The following is a 22,891-nucleotide window of genomic DNA, read 5'->3' as shown; positions in this document are numbered from 1 at the left end:
ACACCATCAGGCAACAGTATCTAATCCACATTTATAGAACACTCCATCCTATAACAGCAGAATATATATCCTATTTAAGTATCCATGGAGCGTCTACTAAGATAGACCAAATCTGAGTTACAAAACAAACCTCAACAAATTTAAAAGAGTTGAATCCATGCAGCGTGTCCTCAACTAAAATGGAACCAAATTGGAAATCAGTAACAGAAAGACAACAAGTACATCTCCAAACACTTGGAAACCAAACAACACACTTCTAAATAATCCACGAGTCAAACAGAAAGTCTCAAGGGAAATTTTAAAAAATACATGGAACTGAATGAAATTGAAAATACAATTTACCAAAATTTGTGGACACAGCTTAAGCAGTGAGGGGAGGGGATTTTATAGCACTAAATACATACATTATAAAAGAGTAAAAGTTTTAAATCAATAATCTAAGCTCCCATCCCAAGAACCTAGAAAAAGATGATCAAAATTAAACCGTATCAAACTGAAGGAAGAAAATAGTAAAGAGCAGAAATAAATAAAAGCGAAAACAGAAAAAAACAATAGAAAAAATCAGTGAAAGAACAGCTGGCTCTTTGAAAAGATCAGTAAAATCAACAAACTTCTAGCAAGACTAACAGAGAAAAAGAACAAGAAAACATAAATTACCAATACAAGGAATGAAACAGGAGATATCACTACAGATCTTGAAGACATCAAAAGAATGAGGAAACACTATGAACTATCTACATATATAAATTTGACAAAAAAGATCTAAAAAACTGTAGAGACATACAGTGTTTAAGGTTTGGAAGACTCTACATAGTAAATATGTCAATTTTCCCCCAAATCGATGCACAGGTTTAGCATAATTTCTATCAAAATCTCAGAAAAATTTTTGTGGATATAGGCAAGGTTATTCAAAAATTTATATGGAAAAGCAAAGGAACTGGAACAGCTAAAACAATTTGGAAAGAGAAGAATAAAGTGGAAGGAATCGGTTCACTTGATTTCAACACAGTATACAGCTATAGTAATCAAAACTGTAAACTATATAGTATTGGTGAGGGAATAGACGCACACATAGATCAATGAAACAGAATAGAGTGCTCAGAAATAGGCTCATACAAATACAGTCAGCCCTCAGGCCTTCAGTATCCTTGGGCTCTGCATCTGCGGATTCAACCAATCACAGATCAAAAATACTAAAAAAAAAAAAAAAAGTTCCCAAAAGCAAAATTTGAATTTGCCACATGCCACTACGCTATATCCACGTGAATGAAATGATGTGTAGGCACACCGTGTTGTAGCCCCCCACCATTTCACAGATTTTCAGTCTCTCCCTAGCTGTTTGAGCATTGTTTGCTTTGCGACTTGTCATTATTCTCTAAGCAATACAGTGCTGTATATAACAAGTATTTATATAGTATTTACATTGTATAAGGCATTATAAAAAAAAAAAACAAGTGTAAGGCATTATAAGTAATCTATAGATGACTTAATGTAGATGGGAGGATTATGTAGATTATATGCAAATACTAAGCCATTTTATATAATGAACTTGAGCATCTATGGATTTTGGTGTCTGTAGGGGGTCCTGGAACCAACTCCTGTGGATACTGAGGGACGACTTTAAGTTTAACTGGTTTTTGCCAAAGTAGCAGAAGAAATTCAATGCAAGAGGAATAGCTTTTCAATAAATAGTGCTGTGACAATTGGACATGCATAAGCAAAAAAAGAAAAAGAAAATCTTACACCTTATACAAAAATTAACACTAAATGACTCATGGACTTAAATATAAGATGTACAACAAAACTTTTAGAGAGAAACATAGGAGAAAAACAGTGAGAACTGGGCTAAGAGTCTTAGACTTGATGCCAAGAACATAATGCCTAAAATGAAAAAAATTGATAAGCAGAACCTCATCAAATTAAAAATAAAACATTTGCTCAAAAAACACCCTGTTGAGAGGATACAAAGACAAACTACACACTGGGAGACAATGTTTGCAAACCACGTATATGGCGAAGGGCTAGTATCTAGAATATATGAGGAACTCTCAAAACTGAACAGTAAAAATCAATCTAATTTTTAAAAATGGGCCAAAGTCATGAACAGATATTTCACACACACACACACACACACACACACAAAATGCTCAACATTATTAGCCATTGTTACTGTTGTTAGGTGCTGTCGAGTCGGTTCTGACTCATAGCGACCCTATGTACCACAGAATGAAACACTGCCTGGTCCTGTACCATCCTTACAATCTTTGTTATGCTTGAGCCCATTGTTGCTGCCACTGTGTCAGTCCATCTCATTGAGAGTCTTCCTTTTTTCCGCTGACCCTATACTTTACCAAGCATGATGTCCTTCTCCAGGGACTGATCCCTCCTGACAACATGTCCAAAGTATGTAAGATGCAGTCTCGCCATCTTTGCTTCTAAGGAGCATTCTGGTTGCACTTCTAAGGCAGATTTGTTCTTTCTTTTGCCAGTCCATGGTATATTCAATATTCTTCGCCAACACCACAATTCAAAGGCGTCAATTTTTCTTCAGTCTTCCTTATTCATTGTCCAGCATATGATGTGATTGAAAATACCATGGCTTAGGTCAGGTGCACCTTAGGCTTCAAGGTGGCATCTTTGCTTTTCAACAACTTAAAGAGGTCTTTTGCAGCAGATTTGCCCAATGCAATGCATCTTTTGATTTCTTGACTGCTGCTTCCATGGGTGTTGATTGTGGATCCAAGTCAAATGAAATCCTTGGCAACTTCAATCTTTTCTCCATTTATCATGATGCTGCTTATAGGTCCAGTTGTGAGGGTTTTAGTTTTGTTTTTTTGTGTTGAGGTGTAATCCATACTGAAGGCTGTGGTCTTTGATCTTCATTAGTAAGTGCTTCAAGTCCTTTTCACTTTCAGCAACCAAGTTTGTGTCATCTGCATAATGCATCTTCCTCTAATCCTGATGCCCCATTCTTGTTCATACAGTCAAGCTTCTCAGATTATTTGCTCAGCATACAGATTGAATAGGTATGGTGAAAGGATGCAACCCTGATGCACACCTTTCCTGACTTTAAACCACGCAGTATCCCCTTGTTTGGCCAAACAACTGTCTCATGAGCACGATTAAGTGTTCTGGAATTCCCATTCTTCGCAACTTTATCCAAAATTTGTTATGATCCACAGAGTCGAATGCCTTTGTATAGTCAATAAAACACAGGTAAACATCCTTCTGGTATTCTCTGCTTTCAGCCAGGGTCCATCTGACATCAGCAATGACATCCCTGGTTCCAAGTCCTCTTCTGAATCTGGCCTGAATTTCTGGCAGTTCCCTGTGGATATACTGCTGCAGCTGCTTTTGAATGATCTTCAGCAAAATTTTTACATATTGTTTGATAATTTCCACATTCCATTGGATCACCTGCCTTGGGAATAGGCATAAATATGGATTTCCGCCAGTCAGTTGGCCAAGTAGCTGTGTTCCAAATTTCTTGGCATAGACAAGTGAGTACTTCCAGCGCTGCTGCATCCGTTTGTTGAAACATTTCAATTGACATTCCATCAATTCCTGGAGCCTTGCTTTTTGCCAATGCCTTCAGTGCAGCTTGAGCTTCTTCCCTCAGTGTCATCAGTTCCTGATCGTATGCAAACCCTTGAAACGGTTGAATGTTGACTAATTCTTTTTGGTATAATGACTCTGTATATTCCTTCCATCTTCTTTTGATACTTTCTGTGTCTTTTAATATTTTCCCCATAGAATCCTTCACTATTGCAATTTGAGGCTTGAATTTTTTCTTCAGTTCTTTCAGCTTGAGAAATGCTGAGCATGTTCTTCCCTTTTGGTTTTCTATCTGCAGCTCTTTGCACATGTCATTATAATACTTTGTCTTCTTGAGCAGCCCCTTGAAATTTTCTGTTCAGTTCTTTTTTGTCCTTTTGCTTTAGCTACTCAATGTTCAAGAGCAAGTTTCAGAGTCTCCTCTGACATCTGTCTTGGTACTTTCTTTCTTTCCTATCTTTTCAATGACCTCTTGCTTTCCTCTTGTATGAGGTTCTTATGTCATTCCACAAGTCGTCTGGTCTTTGGTCCTTAATGTTCAATGTGTCAAATCTATTCTTCAGATGGTCTCTAAATTCAGTTGGGATATACTCAAGGTTGTACCTTGGTTCTCGTGGACTTTTTCTAATTTTCTTCAGTTTCAGCTTGACCTTGCATGTGAGCAATTGATGGTCTGTTCCACAGTCGGCCCCTGGCCTTGTTCTGACTGAGATATTGAACTTTTCCATCACCTCTTTCCACAGATGTAATCTATTTGATTCCTGTGTATTCTATCTAGCGAGGTCCACGATAGTCACTGTTTATGTTGGTGAAAAAAGGTATTTTCAATGAAGAAGTCGTTGGTCTTGCAAAATTCTATCACTCACTCTCTGGCATGGTTTCTATTACCAAGTCCGTATTTTCCAACTACCGATCCTTCTTTTTTGTTTCCAACTTTCGCATTCCCATCACCAGTAATTATCAGTGCATCCTGATTGCATATTTATCAATTGCAGACTGCAGAAGCTGATAAAAATCTTCAGTTTCTTCATCTTCAGCCTTAGTGGTTCGTGCATAAATTTGAATAATAGCCATATTAACTGGTCTTCCTTGTAGGTGTATGGATATTATCCTATCACTGACAGCATTGTACTTCAGGATAGATCTTGAAATGTTCTTTTTGACAATCAATGCAACACCATTCCTTTTCAAGTTGTCATTCCCAGAATAGTAGACTATATGATTGTCCAATTCAAAATGGCCAATACCAGTCCATTTGAGCCCACTAATGCCTAGGATATAGATGTTTATGCATTCCACTTCATTTTTGATGATATCCAATTTTCCTAGATTCATACTTCATACATTCCAGGGTCTGATTATTAATAGATGTTTGAAGCTGTTTCTTCTCATTTTCAGCCGTGCCACATCAGCAAATGAAGGTCCTGAAAGCTTTACTCCATTCATGTCATTAAGGTTGACTCTACTTTGAGGAGGCAGCTCTTTCCCGGTTGTCTTTTGAGTTCCTTCCATCCTGAGGTGCTCATTTTCCGGCACTATATCAGACAGTGTTCCACAACTCATAAGGTTTTCACTGGTTAATTCTTTCCAGAAGTAGACTGCTGGGTCCTTCTTCATACTCTGTCTTAGTCTGGAAGCTCACCTTAAACCTGTCCTCCATGAGTGACTCTGCTGGTATCTGAATACTGGTAGCATAGCTTCCAGCATCACAGCAACACACAAGCCCCCACAGTACGACAAACTGACAGACGCGGCAGTATTAGCCTTTAGGAAAATGCTAATTAAAACCACCATGAGGCATCACTGCACAATTATCAAAATGGCTAAAATAAAATAATGACAACATCAAAATGCTGGAATGGATGTGGAGAAATTAAATCACTCGTACGTTGCTTGTGGGAATATAAAATGGGACGGACACTCTGGAAAACAGTTTGGCAGTTTCTTCAAAAGCCAAAAATGCAACTACCATTGTTGTTGTTGTTGTGTGCCATTGAGTTGATTTCGACTCCAACTCATAGTGACCTTATAGGACAGGGTAGAACGGCCCTATATGATGGATTTGAACTGCTGACCTTTTGGTTAGCAGCCTGAGCTCTTAGCCACTTCGCCACCAGGGCTTCTACCATATGACCCAACAATTGCACTCCTGGCATTTATCACACTGGATAGACAATTTATGTTCACACAAAAACATGTACATTAATATTCATATCAGCTTTACTTATAATAGACAAAATCTGGAAACAACCCAGATGTCCTTCAATGGGTGAATGGTTAAACAAACTGTGGCACATCAATACCATAGAATTGTATTGCTCAGCAATAAAAAGGAATGAACTATCAATAATACACAACAACCGGGACAAATCTTTAGAGAATTATGCTAAGTGGAAAAAACTAAACCCAAAAGGCTATAAACTATATGCTTAAATTTATATAACATTCTTGAAATGGTAAAAGTATAAAAATGATGAACGGAGTAGCGGTTGTCAAGAGTTGAGAGGTGAGGGTAGGAGGGAAGTGGGTGTAACAATAAAAGGGCAACATGAAGGATGCTCTTGATCTTGGAAATGTTCTGTATCTTGATTATACCAATGTCAATATCTGGTTGTTATACTGTAGTAAAGTGTTGCAAGATGGTAAAGGGTACATAAGATTTTGTTATTATTTCTTACAAATGCATGTGAATCTACAATTACCTTGAAATAAAAAGTTTAATTCAAAAGAGGTACAGCATGATGCTAAATTATAGATAAAGAAGTATGTTGCTTGGTACTTAAAAGCAGTATAGGACCCAGGTCCTCTGAATCGCACTTCAACTGTAAAGACACAACTACCGCTAAGGTCAATCATTTAGTCACCATTTCAGTCAGCAAGTTTTTATGAAGTTATCATTGTGTGTCAAACACTGTGGAACATATTCATCTTACAAAGAAGAATAAGATACATTTACTGCTCTTGAAGAGTCCACAACCCAGTAGGGGAAACCAAAAACTGACTTGTAACCATAATATGTGATAATAAACACTATAAATGTTTTTTCTTAAGATGACATTTGTGCTACACAATAAAGAATCAGTAGAAGTCAACCAGAGACAGAAGGGAAGTGTGTTTTAGGTACAGAAAACATCATGTACAAAGTCAATGAAGGGTATAAGAGAAAGGCCTGTTTGGGAACCAGAGATCTGTAATGTACCTGAAGAGAAGGGAACATGTGGTGGGGACACAAAAAGTGGGGTCAAAGAGATGAAGCTGAAACGTAAATTGAAATCAAACTGAGTTTGAAAACTGTGCTAAAATGTTTGGAATGCTTCTTGTGACAATAGCAGGTCTTAGGAATGTTTTATTTTTCCTTTTTTTTTTTTTTGCTGATTACAAAAGCAACTGACAGTGCAATGAGGCAATCAAAGAAATAAAAGGCATGCAGATTGGAAAGGAAAAGTAAAATTGTCTTTTCACTGATGATATGATACTGTATGCAGAAAATGCAAAGGAGTCCACAAAAAGCTACTGTTGTTGTTGTTAGGTGCCCTTGAGCCAGTTCCAACTCATAGCAACCCTACGTACAATAGAATGAAACACTGCGCCCTCCTGTGTCCTCCGAATTATTGTTATGCTTGAGCCCATTGTTGCAGCTACTAGAACAAATAAGTGAGTTCAACAAAGTCACAGGACACAAAAACTGTTATCTTTCTATACACTAAAAAAAAAAAAAAATGAACAATCTGAAAATGAAACTAAGAAAATAATTCCATTTACATCAACATCAAAAAGAATTAAATACTGAGGAAGAAATTTAACAAAAGACTTGTACACTGAAAACTACAAAGCATTACTGAGAGTAACTAGAGATCTAAATATGGAGACTTTCCATATTTATTAATTGGAAGACTCAATATTATTAAGATAGCAATTCTTCCCAAATTGATCTATGAATTCAACAGATGCCTTTCACAATCCCAGGAGCTCTTTTGCAGAAATTACCAAGATAATCTTAAAAGAAAAAAAATTTATAGAAAGGCAAAGAAACCAAAGTAGCCAAAACATCCTTGTAAAAGAATAAAGTTATAGGACTCACACTTCCAAATTTCAAAATTTATTATAAAGCTACAGTAATCAAGACAATGTTGTACTGGGATAAGGATAGACATATAGATCAATTAAAAATATTGAAAGTTGGAGATAAATCCTTATATACACAGTCAATTGATTTTTCCCAGTGACTCCAAGGCATTTCACTGGAGAAATGATAGTCTTTTCAACAAATGGTACTGGAACAATTGGATATCTACATACATACCTCATATCATACATAAAAATTAACTCAGATTGTATCTAAAAAATAGAACTAAAACTATACAACTTTTAAAAGGTAACACGGGAAACTTTTCCATGACCTTGGGGTAGATATGACACCAAAAGAATGAAAAAAATGGTAAATCGAACTTCATTAAAATTAAAATGTTTTGCACTTCAAAAGACACCAACCAGTAAAATCAAAAGATAAGACAGATGGAAAAAAATATTTTTAAATCATGTATTTGATTAAGGAATTGTATCCAAAATTTATTTTTAAAAAAACTCTTATGGTTCAATAACATGAAGACAAATAACAGTTAAAAAATGAGCTAAATATCTGAATAAACTTTTCACCAAGAAAAAACATGAGTGGCTAGTTAGCACATTAATAGATACTCAACTTCATTAGTCATTAGGGAAACACAAACTAAAAACACAATGAGGTACCACCTCCTACCCTCTAGAATGGTTATAAATAATTAATAGATGATTGGTAGATGATGATGATAGATAGATACATAGATAGATGATAGATACGGATGGATGGATGGATGGATGGATGGATGGATGGATGGATGGATGGATGGATGGATGGATGGATGGATGGATGGATGGATGGATGGATGGATGGATGATAGACAGATATAGACAGACAGACAGATAGATAGATAAGCAGACAGACAATACTAAGTATTGGTAAGGATGTGGAAAAACCAGAACCTTCAGATATCATTGGTTGGAATGTAAAATGGTACAGTCACTTTGGAAAATAGTTTGGTTACTTCTTAAAAAATTCAACACATATTCAGAAGACTCAGCAATTACACTCCTAGGAAGCTACCCAAAAGAAATGAAAACATATGTCTACACAAAAACCTGTACATAAATGTCCAGATCAGCATTATTCATAATACCTAAAAATTGGAAACAAACTCAAATGTCCATCAACGGGTGAATGGAAAAACAAAACGCAGCTTATCGATACAATGGAATATTATGCAGTAATAAAAAGAATGAAGTACTAATACATGCTATAACATGAATGAACCTCAAAAACATTACGCTGAGTGAAAGAAGCCAAATACAAAAGACTATAGCATGTATGATCCTATTTATATGAATTACCCACAAAAGAAAAATCTAAAGTAAATTAGTGGTTACCTAGGGCTGGGGGATGGGAATGCAAGTGGCTGCAAATGGGCACAAGAGACCATTTTGTAGTGATAAAAATGTCCAAGAACTGGATTGTGATAATGGTTGCATTATTCTTTGAGCTCAATAAAAATCACTGAAATATGCACTTCAAATGAATAAATTTTATGGTAGGTAAATTATACTTCAATGTCACTGGTTTTTAAATAAAGGCAATTTAGCTCATCATTTAAAATTCAAACATCACAGAAATGTGTAGTGTAGAAAATGACAGTTTGCACCCCTCCTAATCCCACTCCACAGTAATCACTGTTTATAGTTTGGTTTATATATACCACCATCCTTAAATAGACAAACATAGTATACATGTACATACTTTGTATCTAGCTTTGCTTGCTTGGCAAAATATTTTGAACAAGAAGGATGGGTCTCTAATCTGAGAATATATTATTACCGTCTCTACTTTAGAGAGCAGCCAAGGATCTGAAAGAAGGAGAAACAAGTGAGAAGGCTATTGCAACAGGAACAGGCAAGCCTGGAGGAAGACCTGGCTGTGCAGTGGTAGAGACTGCCTGCTTGTGCCGAAGGCTGTGGGGCATACACTTGACTTCCAGTCACCCTGGAATGCAGAAGGCATGCTCTACTTACACTCTGAGAGAGATCCAGGGTGTTCCCCGCATTGCTGTAGTGATCCACCTCCAGTGCCACAATCCTCCCAGTCTTCATGAAGCCAACCTGACAAAAAGAAAAGTGATTTCTCAACAGCCCCCTCTCTTTGTCTACCTGTAATCCTCCCCTCCCACTTAGGATAAGTGAGGGAAACAAAAAGAACAAGAAATCATACTATGGATTTCATTTATCAAGAACTTAAGAGATCACCAGAGCTAAACAGGTGAAGAAATAAAAAACCTAACATCTCCACTGACATAGTGATGTGCCCTTGTCTTCTCAACCCAGAACCCCCCCCCCCCCCCACTCCTCATCCTGTTTACCTACTTCTCTGACTCTGGTTCTAAGAGAGGGAATGTGGAGGTAGAAAGGAGAAAGTAAGTCACGATAAAGCAGAGAGGGGAGGAGTTGGGAAGAGAAGGTAGGAAAGAGACTCCTTTCATAGCACTTGGCCAGCAAAAGACAGAAGTTACGCTTTGCATGTGCATCAATGTGCTTTCACATCCTGGCCTTATGAAACCATCACAACCCTTTTACAAGGATTACAAGTAAGGAAACCAGGACTCCAAAAGATAAGTTACTTTCTTTGGGCACACAGAATTCGGGAATAAGAGAAATACAATCCCTTTCTGGGAGTTAAGTCATGAAACAAATTCAGAATAGGTCCAAGGGGGGCTGTTCAAAGCCAGCTCATGAAGAGAGAAGGCTCCCAGGTTCACAGAGCTGGACTAAGGCCTGTAAGGCTCTACTACTGTGTAGAGGGAAAGATCAGCACAGGAACTCATCATCCATTGAAGCCCAGAAAGGAGTGGCCCAGCAAGTAACTTGGGCAGTGTCCAGCATTCATGCTCTGGCAACGTAAAAACTTGTGTTCATCCAAGCCCCAGGGAAGTTTAATTTCTCATTGTAAATTACTAAGTGGTCATTCTGATTTTTACTTTACATCAGGCTGTGAACATGTTAACATTAAGGCACCCTAAGTGATAGCTTTAGTATAGATTTGCTGACAATTATGTTTTGGAGCCTGACTGGACCTTAGCAAATTCACAAAAGGAGTGAACACCACCCTGTGACATCTCTTGGGAAGTGGCCCACCAGCTTCCCCCAGCACTTCCCCTCTATGCCCTCAGCCTATTTGAATTTATTTCATTTCTATTTCTTCTTTGAACCACAGACAGTCATGCAAAGAGTAAGAATGCAGCCCAGGATCCCTGGGCCTTCATCTACAGACCCTGCCCACCCTGGCATAGTCCCAAACATTTAGAACCTTGTATCTGGCCAAGAAAGGATGTCTGCCACCGGTTATCAGCATGTCCTCATCACGGTCCAGCATGCAGCGAACGGGGCGGCCAGTCCTGAGGGAGTTTCTCATAGTATAAACACCACTGAGCCTTTCAAAAAAGCCCAGCCCTGTGGGTCTCAAGGTGGAAGGAAGCCTTCTTTTTCCACCTGGCACAATGCTGAACCCAGAGGAGATGTAAGGATATAAGGCATGCCCTTCCCCTTGGGGAGCTCACAGCCAGGCAGGGCAGATAGGATGTAGACACATGGATCCGAACAGAAAGAAGAAATAGGTGACATTATTCATACCCCAATACCCTAAAATCCAAAACTAGTTGCCATTGAGTCGATTCTAACTCATAAGGATGCTGTGTGTGTCAGAATAGAATTGTGCCCCACAGGGTTTTCAATTGCTGATTTTTCAGATGTAGATCGCCAGGCCTTTCTTCTGAGGAGACTCTGGGTAGACTCGAACCTCCAACTTTTTGGTCAGCAGCAAATACATTAACTGTTTGCACCACCCAGGGACTCTCCTCCCACCATGCCATAGATTTCTAAAAACAGAGGGCTGTGAGAATTCAAAAAGTGGAAAACTCAAGAGAGCCTTCCAGGCACAGGTGGCCTTGTTCTGGGGCTGCTGGGAGAAATGGGCCTTGGAACTCACTTGTGTGCAGCCAGGGCCACTGCTGTGGACACCAGAGTACTCCGAGTCTCCTTCCCGCCAAAGCCTCCTCCCATTCTCTTCACTCGGACCAAAATCCGGTTTGCTGGAACCCCCAACATTTTTGCAACAAAGCTCTATGGGCGAAAGAAAAACACTTTCATTCAACGCATCATTTGAACTTCTTTCATGCCAGTGTGCACAGGCCTGTTACTGTGGAAATTCTGAATTCCTTGATTCTGAAGTTAACTCCCACAGGACCTCTACCTGGGTCTTCATGGTGTTTTGTGTAGATACAAAGAGCTCCATTTCCCCTTCCTCGCCTTTTGGGACAGCAATGGTGCAGTGAGTCTCCAGATAGAAGTGCTCTTGGCCACCAATGTAAAACTCACCTGGGGGAGCAAGGAGACATCCCACCATGAGCCCAGTGCTGCAGAGGGTGAAAGTTTGTTTAGGAAGAGTGCAGACTCTGCCAAGTACTCTGGGCTGGAGCCAACTGCTCACAGGTAATTTCTTGGTTCCATGGCTGGGGTGGAAAGGCTTGGGGGGCTTAGCCATCTGAAAGCTGAGGTTTCCTCCCAATAAAGAAAAAAGAACGACATTGAAATGCATCAGGGCTAAGCTCTCTTCTCACTGCAGCCAGAGAGGACAGAGACTTTTCAAGATTCTCATTGTGAAATTTTGGAAAAGGTAAAGAAGGAATGAACAGATATGAGTAGAAGGCTGAACACGAAAGCATCTTCAATAACCGCAGTTATCAGGTATGTTGGAGAGTGGCCTTACTAGTGCAGTGCTGGGTGTGTGTGAGTGCAATGCGCTGACTGAGCAATGCACAACAATCTAGAAGAAAATTCCAGGAGAGGACTTATCATTCAGCAGCCTTGTCCTAGGGTGAGAGCTATGGACCTTGTGTCACAGTGTCAGAGAGAAAGGGAGAAGGAGGGAGGGAGGCTGGGGGGAGGGGAGAGCCCTAGCTGAGAATTGGTAGGGACTGTCTTCAGGCAGATGGTAAGGGGCTAGGAGTCTGTGTGGCCAGAGGTCTGACAGATCCAGGGCTGGTCAGGCACCAGCAGCCATTTTACCTCCCCTTGACAATCTTCCAGATTGGAATACACCGCTCTCTCTCTAGAATCACTTAGGCATATCCAGCCTAGAGGAAGGAGACTGTAGTTAAAATGACTAGAGATTTTTCCCAGTCAACTGTCTGCTGTTTTGTTATAAACAGCACAGGGACTCTGTCTGGACTGAATTGTGTCCCCCCAAAACACCAAACCAAAACCAAACCCAGTGCAGTCGAGTCGATTCCGACTCATAGCAACCCTATAGGACAGAGTAGAACTGCTCCACAGAGTTTCCAAGGAGTGCCTGGCAGATTAGAACTGCCGACCCTTAGGTTAGCAGCCGTAGCACTTAACCACTACACCACCAGGGATCCCCCCGCCCCGAAAATACATGTTTGTAAATCCTACTGTTATATGTGTGATACAATCCCATTTGCAAATAGGGGTTTCTTTATATGTTAATGAGGCCGTATCAGTGTAAGGTGTGCTTTGAATTAATCACGTTTGAGATATAAAAGGAGCAAATTAGGCACAGCAGCAAAGAAACACAGCTAGATGGGGGAAGACAGATGCCATGCTACATGAAGATCACCAAGGAACCGAGGGAATAGAAGCTGAAAAGAGACAAGGAGTTTCCCCCACAGCCAGCAAAGAGAGAAAGCTTTCCCCTAGAGCCAGTGCCCCGAATTGCTAATTCTACCCTCCTAAACTATGAAAAAATTAATTTCTGTTTGTTAAAGCCACTCACCTGTGGTATTTCTGTTATAGCAGCACCAAGAAACTAAGACACTTTCTCTTGTATAATAAGAACACACTTCACTTGCTCAGCGTCCAAGGTCAATCTCTTGAATTTAATTCTAAAACCAGAGCTTTCCCTCTACAGTCTCCTCCCCATCCCCATTACTACTTGGTACAGCTGCTGTACCTGAAACAACATTATCTGCTTCAGCAAACCCCTTCTTGAGATTTCCTTTCTCAATCTTCAGCTCAGGGCCATAGAAGGAGTTGTTCTTTATAGCATCCTAAGGATCAAAAAGAAGCTTCAGTAATTTGTCTTTCGGGGGGAAAATGGTGGTTTCTGACTGTGGAAAAAGAAGCTCTCTGAATTGTTGCCTCTCTCTTCTCACATATGAATCTCTATAAGCTTCATATATGGGATTAAAGTAAGCTCTCTTGTAGCCCAGGGAATCATGTTCTTCGATTTCCTCAGAATAGATGGACAACCCTGAACCTTCAGAAAAAGCAATGAATTCTGCAGGGAGCCTACTGGGGCTGAAATTTGGGGAGGGAGGAATCCAGTTTGGCCATTAGAGGAGTGAGCCTAGGATCATGATGGGAAATGTTTCATAGTTCCAAAGAGTCCCAGTGCTGGAAGAGATTTTAAAACCCATCCACCAAATCCCCAGCCACTGCCCAAATCTTCCAAAAAAAAAAAAAAAGTTGCTGTTGAGTCAATCCTGACTCAAAGCGACCCCATGTGTGTCAGAGTAGAACTGTGCTCCATAGAATTTTCAATGGCTGAATTTTCAGAAGTAGATCATGAAACCTTTTTTTCAAGGCATCTGTAGGTGTACTCAAACCTCTAACCTTTCAGTCAGCAGTCTCACACCTATAAATCTCTAGGGTATCCTAATGAATGTTCCTCTAGAAACAGGGAGCTCGCTACTCTGCACAGGCAGCTTGTTCTCAGTTACCTCGATTGTGATAATGGATGGAAGTTCTTCATAGGTGATTTGCACTCTTTGACCTGCTCTCTGTGCATGTTCTGGGGTGTCAGCAACCACAGCACCAATGATGTGCCCAACACAAGTCACCTAGGTACAGAGCCAGATAATTCAAAAGATAATTGAGTCCCTCAGGAAGAAAATTATTTTGTTCAAATGGCAACAAAAGTCCCTGCCCCACAAACTCCTATTAAGACATATTTTAGGAATGTCCTGAGGTCTTTTGGTTTCCTTATCCTATTACGTGGAGTTTTGTATGTCTTCATAAGTGGTTATGATCTATAGAGCTGGACTAGGAATTAGAGATCCTAGCATCAAGACGGCAAATGGATTTTATCTCAAGGGTCAATTCTGATTACATATTTAGCACTGGGAGCTGGTTAAAAATCTGCACCAGATGGAATGTAGTGATTGACCAGTGATGTCTGCCATGACCAGAATGGGAGGAATGGCAACATGACGTGTATTTGTCATCTTGGATCTGCTGCAATCCCCTTGTTCCTCATAAAAATACATTCAGACTCAGAAGGCAAGGTCACACTTGGCTAGTTACTAGATCATGCCTAGATCTTAGGTTTTGACTCCACATTTAATTTTCTTTTCACTTCACCCTCTCTTTTATGTGCTATTTCCCAGATAACTCTTGTTTTCTTTTAATTATCTGCTTTCCATAAAAGTTTAATGGATCTCCTTTAGGGATAATTTTCATCCAATATCCTCAAATAAACAGCAAAAAATTGTTGTTCAACCCATCACTTTGTAATATGAGGTTACTGACAATAGGAAACAATACTTTGCATGCAAGCAAATGATAAATGTTTCTGGATGACCCATTAACTTATTGACTAGGTTGTTTAGTGCAGTGGTTCTTGAATCTGGCTGACTCTCACTAACTAAAGTGCTAGCAATGCTCTTAAGGGCTCTTAAAGTTTGTAAAGCAGTTGTTCCTCTATCAAGTTCTCTTTTCCTGGAGTCATTGTGGCTCATGTTTATAGTTTTTTTGGTCTCTCACTTTTTCATTAATAATGAGGCAAACTCTCCCTGAAACAATACCTGTACACCTCTAAATTTGCAACATTTGATCTGAATTAGAATTGTAAAGTTTATGGATTTTTATAACAGCTACCTTGTATGTTCAGAAATTTGGGGGGGGTCAGAATTTCACTTAGTTGAGATTTATAGATAAACTTTCATATAAGTGAAATATCAATACACATAATGGTGATATTGTGATTTTTTTGTCTGCTTTGTTTAATGTATTCTTGCTTTTTCTTTTTTTATAATAAAGGGGCATAATATACCCTTAAGCACTAGATTATAAATTCAAGTACAATCACTAGCCTTTTTTTAATGCCACTTTAGTATGGAGTCATGCTACTATGTAAAACTAGCAGTTATCAATTAAATAAACAAAAAAATTAATTTAAGGCTAAAAAATATTTCCAGGCGTATTCTATCCCTTTGCCGATTGTCCTTAATATTTGCCAGTTGGATGATGTCTGCAATATTGAAAATGTATAATCTTTTCAAGATTAGGTATTTGGAGGAATGACCAAAAGTTAAAACTTAACACTCATTCCACCTGCTTCGTATGGAGGAATTAAAATTCAAGACATACCTTATCCTTTGCAAAGACTGTTTCATCATTAAAAAGTCCAGTTATGTTACTCCCAGGAACATCATCAGCTGAGAGGAAGCAAACAAACCCAGGGATCTTCTGAGCCTCTGAAGTATCTATGGACCTGCAAAAAAGAGCAGTGTGAGGGGCCACACATGAAAATAAAGCAGAAAACTAGTCACCTAATTGGATAACACAGTCTTCATTTTGCTGGTATTCCCTCCACCTTAACTTCTCCTATATCCACTTTCTATTGCATTCTGTTCCATTCCATTCTATTGCATTCCATTCTATTCTAGCCTGTAAATGCTGATTAAATGCTTCCCATGTTCAGGGCACTGTGTTGAATGCTACCAGGGATGCAAGGCAATAAAATAGGCCTGTCCCTAGAGAGCACATTAGGTCTCTTATTGTACCACAGATTCAACGACCTTGAACATTTTCACACAGCTGAATTACCCATGCCACATTAGTGGTGCTACCCCAGCATGACAGGGCATCCCAGATATAATTAGGCAATACAGACCTCAAAGGGGAAGGCTAGAAGAGTTTATCAATTAGCAGTCCAAACCATGTCCTGATCACTCTGGCCAATGCTCTCATGGAGAAATAGGGCAGAGGCACCTCAGGGAAAAGGTATGGAAACTGCTATGAAGTACCAACTGCCTTCCAAACAGTTAAATCCTTACAAGCACACCCAAATGTGATTATCATTATCCTCATTTTACATTTAGGGAAACTCAAGCACAGGGAAGTTGAGTACCTTGTCCAAAATTACCTGCCCAGAAAGCAGCATAACTGGGACTAGAATTGAGGTAAGGTACAAGGGGAGTTCCTGGGTGGTACAAACAGTTAATGTATTCAGCTGCTAACCAAAATGTCAGAGGTTCAGGTCCACCCAGAGGGATCTCTGAAGAAAGTCTCAGAGATCTACTTCAGAAAAATCAGCCATTGAAAATCCTGTGGAGCACAGTTCTACTCTTACACACATGGGGTCGCCAGGAGTCAGAATCAACTCAACACAGTAACTAGCTAAAATGTATGAAGAGTGGCTCAGTCAGTGCCATTTCTGCCCTACCACACTGTCAGGTTGTTGCAGTTACTACATGTCTGCCTAATCTTCCTCATCCATTCAGACACTGCTTGGATGGAGCAAAGTTGTTTGAGTGGAGATGATGTTAGTTATGATAATCAGGATATGTTAATACAGCCTCCAGTCAAGGACAGAGATTAATGAACTACACCACATACATAGCAACCATATCAACTTGAACATAGGTTTTTTTTTTCCACTGACCTGGAAGAATTTGTCTGTTAAATTTTATCTCTATCTGCTTCACCATTTATACAGCCTGTTTCCAGGCTAGGATCAGCAGGCAGAGAAAAGACCAAAGATCTGATTCCTAATCCATGTAGTGGCAGGGCCTGAGGGAGGATTTTTCCAGGATGTTACACTCAGTATGGTATGTGTCTCTTGCTCATTGGGAAAAGCAGCTCACAGTCCTCTGCCTTGAACATCTGCAGGTAACGCAGGACAGTAGATAATACTGTTTGGCTTCAAATGCCAGCTCTGCCACTTACCAGCTGTGTGATCCAGGGCAAGTGATTTATCCTGCCTGCACCTCAGTTTCCTCAAGTGGAATGTGGAGATAATAACAGGGTTGTTGTGAGGAATAACTGAGCCAATATATGCAAAATTCTTTAAACAAGGGGCAGCAAACAGTAAGTGCCATATGAATATTAGGGATTATTATTTTTATAGAAGAATCCTGGTGGTGCAATGGTTAAGCACTTGGCTGCTAACCACAAGGTTGGTGGTTCAAACTCACCCAGCAGGTCCATGGGAGAAAAGACCCAGCGATCTGCTTCCGTAAATGTTATAGCCAAGAAAACCCTATGCAGCCATTCTATTCTGTCTCATGAAGTCACTATGAGTCAAAAATCTACTCAACAGCCCTCAACAACAATAGAAGTAGTAATTCGTGCTGCTCAGGCTCTCCAAGTTCAACAATGGTACACGAGTGACTATTCTGGGCTAGGTGCTTCACATACTCTATTACTAACCTGAACACCCTTTTATAGATGGGGAAACTTGGGAGTTTAAGCACTCAGGCCAAGTTGCAATCACTAAACAATGGAGCAGGGAGGGATTCAAACCCAGATCTGTCAGAATTAAAGACCACATTCTTGCATTTAGTCTGACTCAAGTTCTCCTGGAATTTTGCATTTAAGTTTAGCAAATATCCAAAATGCAAATCTAATCTTATTCCACTAAAAGCCTTTTAGTACCCCCTAACTGCTTTTTTGGGCAAAGTATAATCTTCCTGTTAGTGCATCAGGTCTTTCCTAATCTGGCCCCTGCCTAACTCTCCACTTTCACCCTCTCTCAGTCTTCCTGAAGCAGACCTCTCCCCAGCACCAGAGGCCCTAACTTCTCCAGCTTCTCTCCAGACTGTGATGTTCAAAGATGATTGCCCTGTCTTCCTCCCTAGACTGGAAGGCCCTGAAAGAGCATTGGTATTTTTCTATCTTCAGTGCCTAGCTGGGAGCACAAGCCTCAAGGTGGCCCCAGAACCCTCCTCCCCTTCCTACACTCACTTGATCTTGGCATGGGCCTGGGTGCTGGTGACCAGCCGGAGATACAGCTCATTTTCATAGCGAGGGATGTCGTCACAGTACACCGCCTCGCCGGATGCCTGCATGGTGGCAGCCAGGTGAGGCAAGGGCCGGCCCACCATGTCCTCCTCTGACTGTCCCTTGGGCACCTCCTGGAACAACATGATCACAAGTTGGCCTGAACTACTGAGGACACTGCTTCCCTAGAAGCCCCAGGGGAACTGTGGAGACAGAGCTTCAGGCCAAATGGCAAAGCAAACCTGAGGAGTAAGAATGGAGATGGCAGGGGGGTCACAGAGCAGGAGGAAACAGAAAGACACGTAAGAAGTAATTGATGGGTGGTATAGGATCACTGTATAAAGGAAGAAACAAAAAAGTGAGAGAGAGGGAGAGGAACCTAAATGTCCAGAGGTTGGGGACTGGGTAAATAATTTATGCTATATTTTTTTATATTCATACAATGGCATAGTATGCAACCATTAAAGTTTACTTTTAAAGAGTGTTAATTAGAAGGAAAGAATGCTCATGTTAAGTGTAAAAATTGGATATAAAACATTGTGTATGTATATATAATGATTTTGGAGCCCTGGTGATGTAGTACAGAGCCCTAGTGGTACAGAGGTTAAGAGCTTGGCTGCTAACCAAAAGGTTGGCCACTCGAATCCACCAGCTCCTCCTTGGAAAGTCTACAGGGGAGTTCTCCTCTGTCCTATAGGTCATTATGAGTCAGAATTGACTCAATGGCAATGGGTTTTTTTGAAAAATATATAATGATACTAATTCTGTAGAAAAAAAGTATATATTGTATAGTATTATATACATGTCCATACAGTCATACATCATTTTATTGCACTTCACAGATATTGCATTTTTTAAAAATTAAAGGTTTGTGGAAACCCTACATCCAGCAAGTCTATCGGCACCATTTTTCTAACAGCATGTGCTCACTTTTTGTCTCTGTGTTACATTTCTGTATTTCTCACAATATTTCCAAATTTTTTTTATTATTGTTGTATTTGTTGTGGTAATCTGTGACCAGTGATCTTTGATGTTACTACTGAAATTGTTTGGGGGCTCCATGAACTGAACTCATATAAGATGGCAAACTTAATCAATAAATATTTTGTATATTCTGACTGATCCACCTACCTGCCATTCCCCCATCTCTAACCCTCTACTCAAGCCTTCCTATTCCCTGAGACATGACAGATATTGAAATTAGGCCAATTAATAACCCCACAATGGCCTCTAAGTGTTCAAGTGAAAGGAAGAATCCCACAATTCTCACTTTAAATCAAAAGGTAGAAATAGACTTCCGGCCAAGATGGCACTATACATGGAAGCACCACGCCATCCCTCCACAGCAAAGACCTGAAACACTAAGTAAAACCGAGACAAACATCAATCCTGGAACCCCTAAATGTCAAGTGAAGAGATAAGGAACTCAGCCAAGCACCAAATGGAACAAGAAACTGACAGAGAACAGAGAGTGAGGAGAGATACATGCAGAGGTCCCCTATCAGCTAGTGCAGCACAGATTCACTGTTTTGTACTCCTGTCAAAGATCAGCAGACAGAGCGTAAGGGAAAACAGCTTCACGGAGATCCCAGCAGGAGATGGAACACCGGGTAACCAGCAACTTATGCTTTCTACCCCCCACCCCCCGCCCCGTTCTTCTGCTCCCTGCTCAACTTCCCCTGCTTCATAGCTTGCTGCAGTCACTCAGCTGGCTGGGAAGTGCAGGGTCCGTGCCGCTTACATTCAAGCTGCTCACATTGGAGATTGGTGATCAGGGAGTATCACAAAGCAGCTTCAAGGAGCTCCCAGCAGGAGACAGTGCACCCAGTAACCAGTGATATATGCTTTCCCACCCCCCTAACACCCCTCCCCCCCACCACTGCTCAGCCTCCTCTGCTTCCTGCCTGCCACAGTCTCTTAGCCGGGAGGCACTGGCTTCAGCCCCTTGCTGCTTGAATTCACCTGGCCCACACTGCTCTGCTCCCAGAGTGCTATTTTCTGGTGGTGTTGCTTTTTTCTGCTTCTTTTGGTTTCTTCTGTGCCTTTCAACACCTCCCTCTCCTTTCTCTTGAACATCTGGCTCCATGTGCTATCTTTGCCTCTTCTTGAAAGGCTGTGAAGCACCACTGGACTGGGGAATTGCTTCTCCAGCTCACACTGCTATGTTGGTGGGATCCCCAGGGCTTTCTTCTTCTTTTTTGCTTTGTTTTGTTTTCTTTCTTTGTTTCTTTTTTCTTTTCACAGCTTTGGAGCCCCTTCTAGCCAGGCTGTATTACGCGGCTTGGGAGCCACATCTCCAGTCTGTGTGGACATGATGGTGGGATCCCTGAGGGAATTTTTTTTCTTTTTTTCTCAGTTTCTCATCTCTCTATACTTACCTTCTTTTCCCATCCCCTGAATACCTGCACTGTGTGACATCTATACTCCTTCTAGCCAGGCTGTACTGCGTGGCCTGGAAACCACTTTCCCAGTCTTTGCAGCTGCAACAGTGGGATCTGTGAGGCTTTTCTTTTTTCTAATTCTTGTTTATTTATTATCATTTTTCTTCCTTTTCTTTTTTTTCTCCTTTTTTTCCCCTCCCTTTCTCTGTTTCTTATCTCTCCACTCCAATGGCAAGCTCTCTTAGCACTTTTTTTAAAATTTGTTTTTGGCTCCTGTTTCTCTCTCCTCTTTCCCATACCCGTCTCAGCTCCACATGTCACAACCTCCACCTTCCTTTCTGCCTACCTGCACCATGCGCTGAACATCACATCCCTGAGCAGCATAGGCAAGGCCTACCAGAACCTGCCCTGCGATGATTCCCAGCCCACCCTGCTGGCCCTAGTTCATGCCACAAACAGCCCATCCCAGCCCCTGCCTTTCAACTGGACCTGCTCTGCTGCACCATAACTGAGCGACTGGCCCTGTCCATTGGACAAGGAGGTGAAAAGTATTGTCCCCACAGATGAGAAAACAACAAAGAAGGCACAGCTTGCCTGCTCAGACATGACCAAATAAAACAAAAAAGCATGATGAAACAAACAAATCTACAATCAATAAATGAAGAAAATAACTACTGAATGTCCCAAAGACAGCAGATCATGTCAAAACATATGAAAAAAGCAGGACATGGTAGTTCTAGTATGTGTCCAAAATAAAACACCAGATGATGTTCCAGTAGAAAAAAAGGCACTAGAACTACCTAACAAGGAATTCAAATCTCTAATATTCAGACCCATCAAAGAGTTGAACCAAAAGCAGACAAAAATGAGGAAAAATAGACAAAGTCATAGAAAAGGCAGACAAATTCATGGAAAACACAGACAAAAATGGAATAATTCAGGAAAATAGTACAGGAACAAAATGTGAACATAAATTCACAACTAGAAATCGTACAAAAACAACAATTAGAAATCCGAAAGGTAAACAGCAAGATTTCAGAAATGGACAGTGCCATAGAAGGGCTGAGGAGCAGGTTTGAAACAATGGAAGACAGGGTCACTTAAATTGAAGTCAAACATGTGGATACAACTCTGTTTGAGGAAAAATTCTGAAAAAAGAATGAAGAAACATTGAAAATTATTGTGGGATACAATCAAAAGCAAAAATTTGCAAATGATAGAAGTTCCAGAACAGGGGGAGAAAATGGAACACACAGAATCATTGAAGAATTGCTGAGAGAAAACTTCCCTAATATCATGAAAGATGAAAAGCTGACCATGCAAGAAGCTCAATGAACCCCATATAGGATAGACCCCAAAAGAAAATCACCAAGGCATATCATAATCATACTCTCTAAAACCAAAGACAAAGAAACAATCCTGAGATCAGCTTGAGAAAAAAACAAAAAGTCACATACAGAGGAGAAACAATAAGACTAAGCTCTGATTATTCAGCAGAAACCATGTAGACAAGAAGGCAATGGACTACATACATAAAACCTTGAAAAAAAAAATTTCCAACCAAGAATAATGTATTCTGTAAAACTTGTTCAAATATGATGGTGAGATTAGGACATTTCCAGATAAACAGAAATTAAGGGAATATATAAAAACCAAATCAAACTTACAGTCTGAGAACAACATCAGACAACAGCCGGAATCTAGGATGCAAGATCATACCAGCCAGATACCACCATAGGAAATGAACTCTGAAGGATGATCCAAAATCAGAATAATTGCAATAGGGGACCAGAGAGGTTAATATGTAAATGACAGCAATGTCAGAACAATAAAAAAGGGAATAAATGGTGTAG

At 40.2% G+C, this 22,891-nt stretch overlaps 1 protein-coding gene across 1 annotated transcript in view; it reads right to left on the bottom strand.

The window, feature by feature from the left end:
• XDH (xanthine dehydrogenase) overlaps positions 1–22,891 on the bottom strand; it is a 96,637-nt gene that overhangs the window by 34,272 nt on the left and 39,474 nt on the right. Inside the window, exons 17-24 of the mRNA XM_049870223.1 lie at positions 18,622–18,791; positions 16,024–16,147; positions 14,376–14,495; positions 13,607–13,703; positions 11,888–12,012; positions 11,624–11,757; positions 10,946–11,033; positions 9,658–9,744 (exon numbers count right to left, since the gene is read on the bottom strand). Of these exons, the coding sequence (XP_049726180.1) occupies positions 9,658–9,744; positions 10,946–11,033; positions 11,624–11,757; positions 11,888–12,012; positions 13,607–13,703; positions 14,376–14,495; positions 16,024–16,147; positions 18,622–18,791 (945 nt within the window). The remainder of the gene's footprint in view (positions 1–9,657; positions 9,745–10,945; positions 11,034–11,623; positions 11,758–11,887; positions 12,013–13,606; positions 13,704–14,375; positions 14,496–16,023; positions 16,148–18,621; positions 18,792–22,891) is intronic.

The sequence above is a fragment of the Elephas maximus genome, chromosome 26, assembly GCF_024166365.1.
Source record: "Elephas maximus indicus isolate mEleMax1 chromosome 26, mEleMax1 primary haplotype, whole genome shotgun sequence".
Taxonomy (NCBI): Eukaryota; Metazoa; Chordata; class Mammalia; order Proboscidea; family Elephantidae; genus Elephas; species Elephas maximus.
Note: the sequence above shows the minus strand (reverse complement) of the source record. Positions and strands in the feature narration are given on the sequence as shown.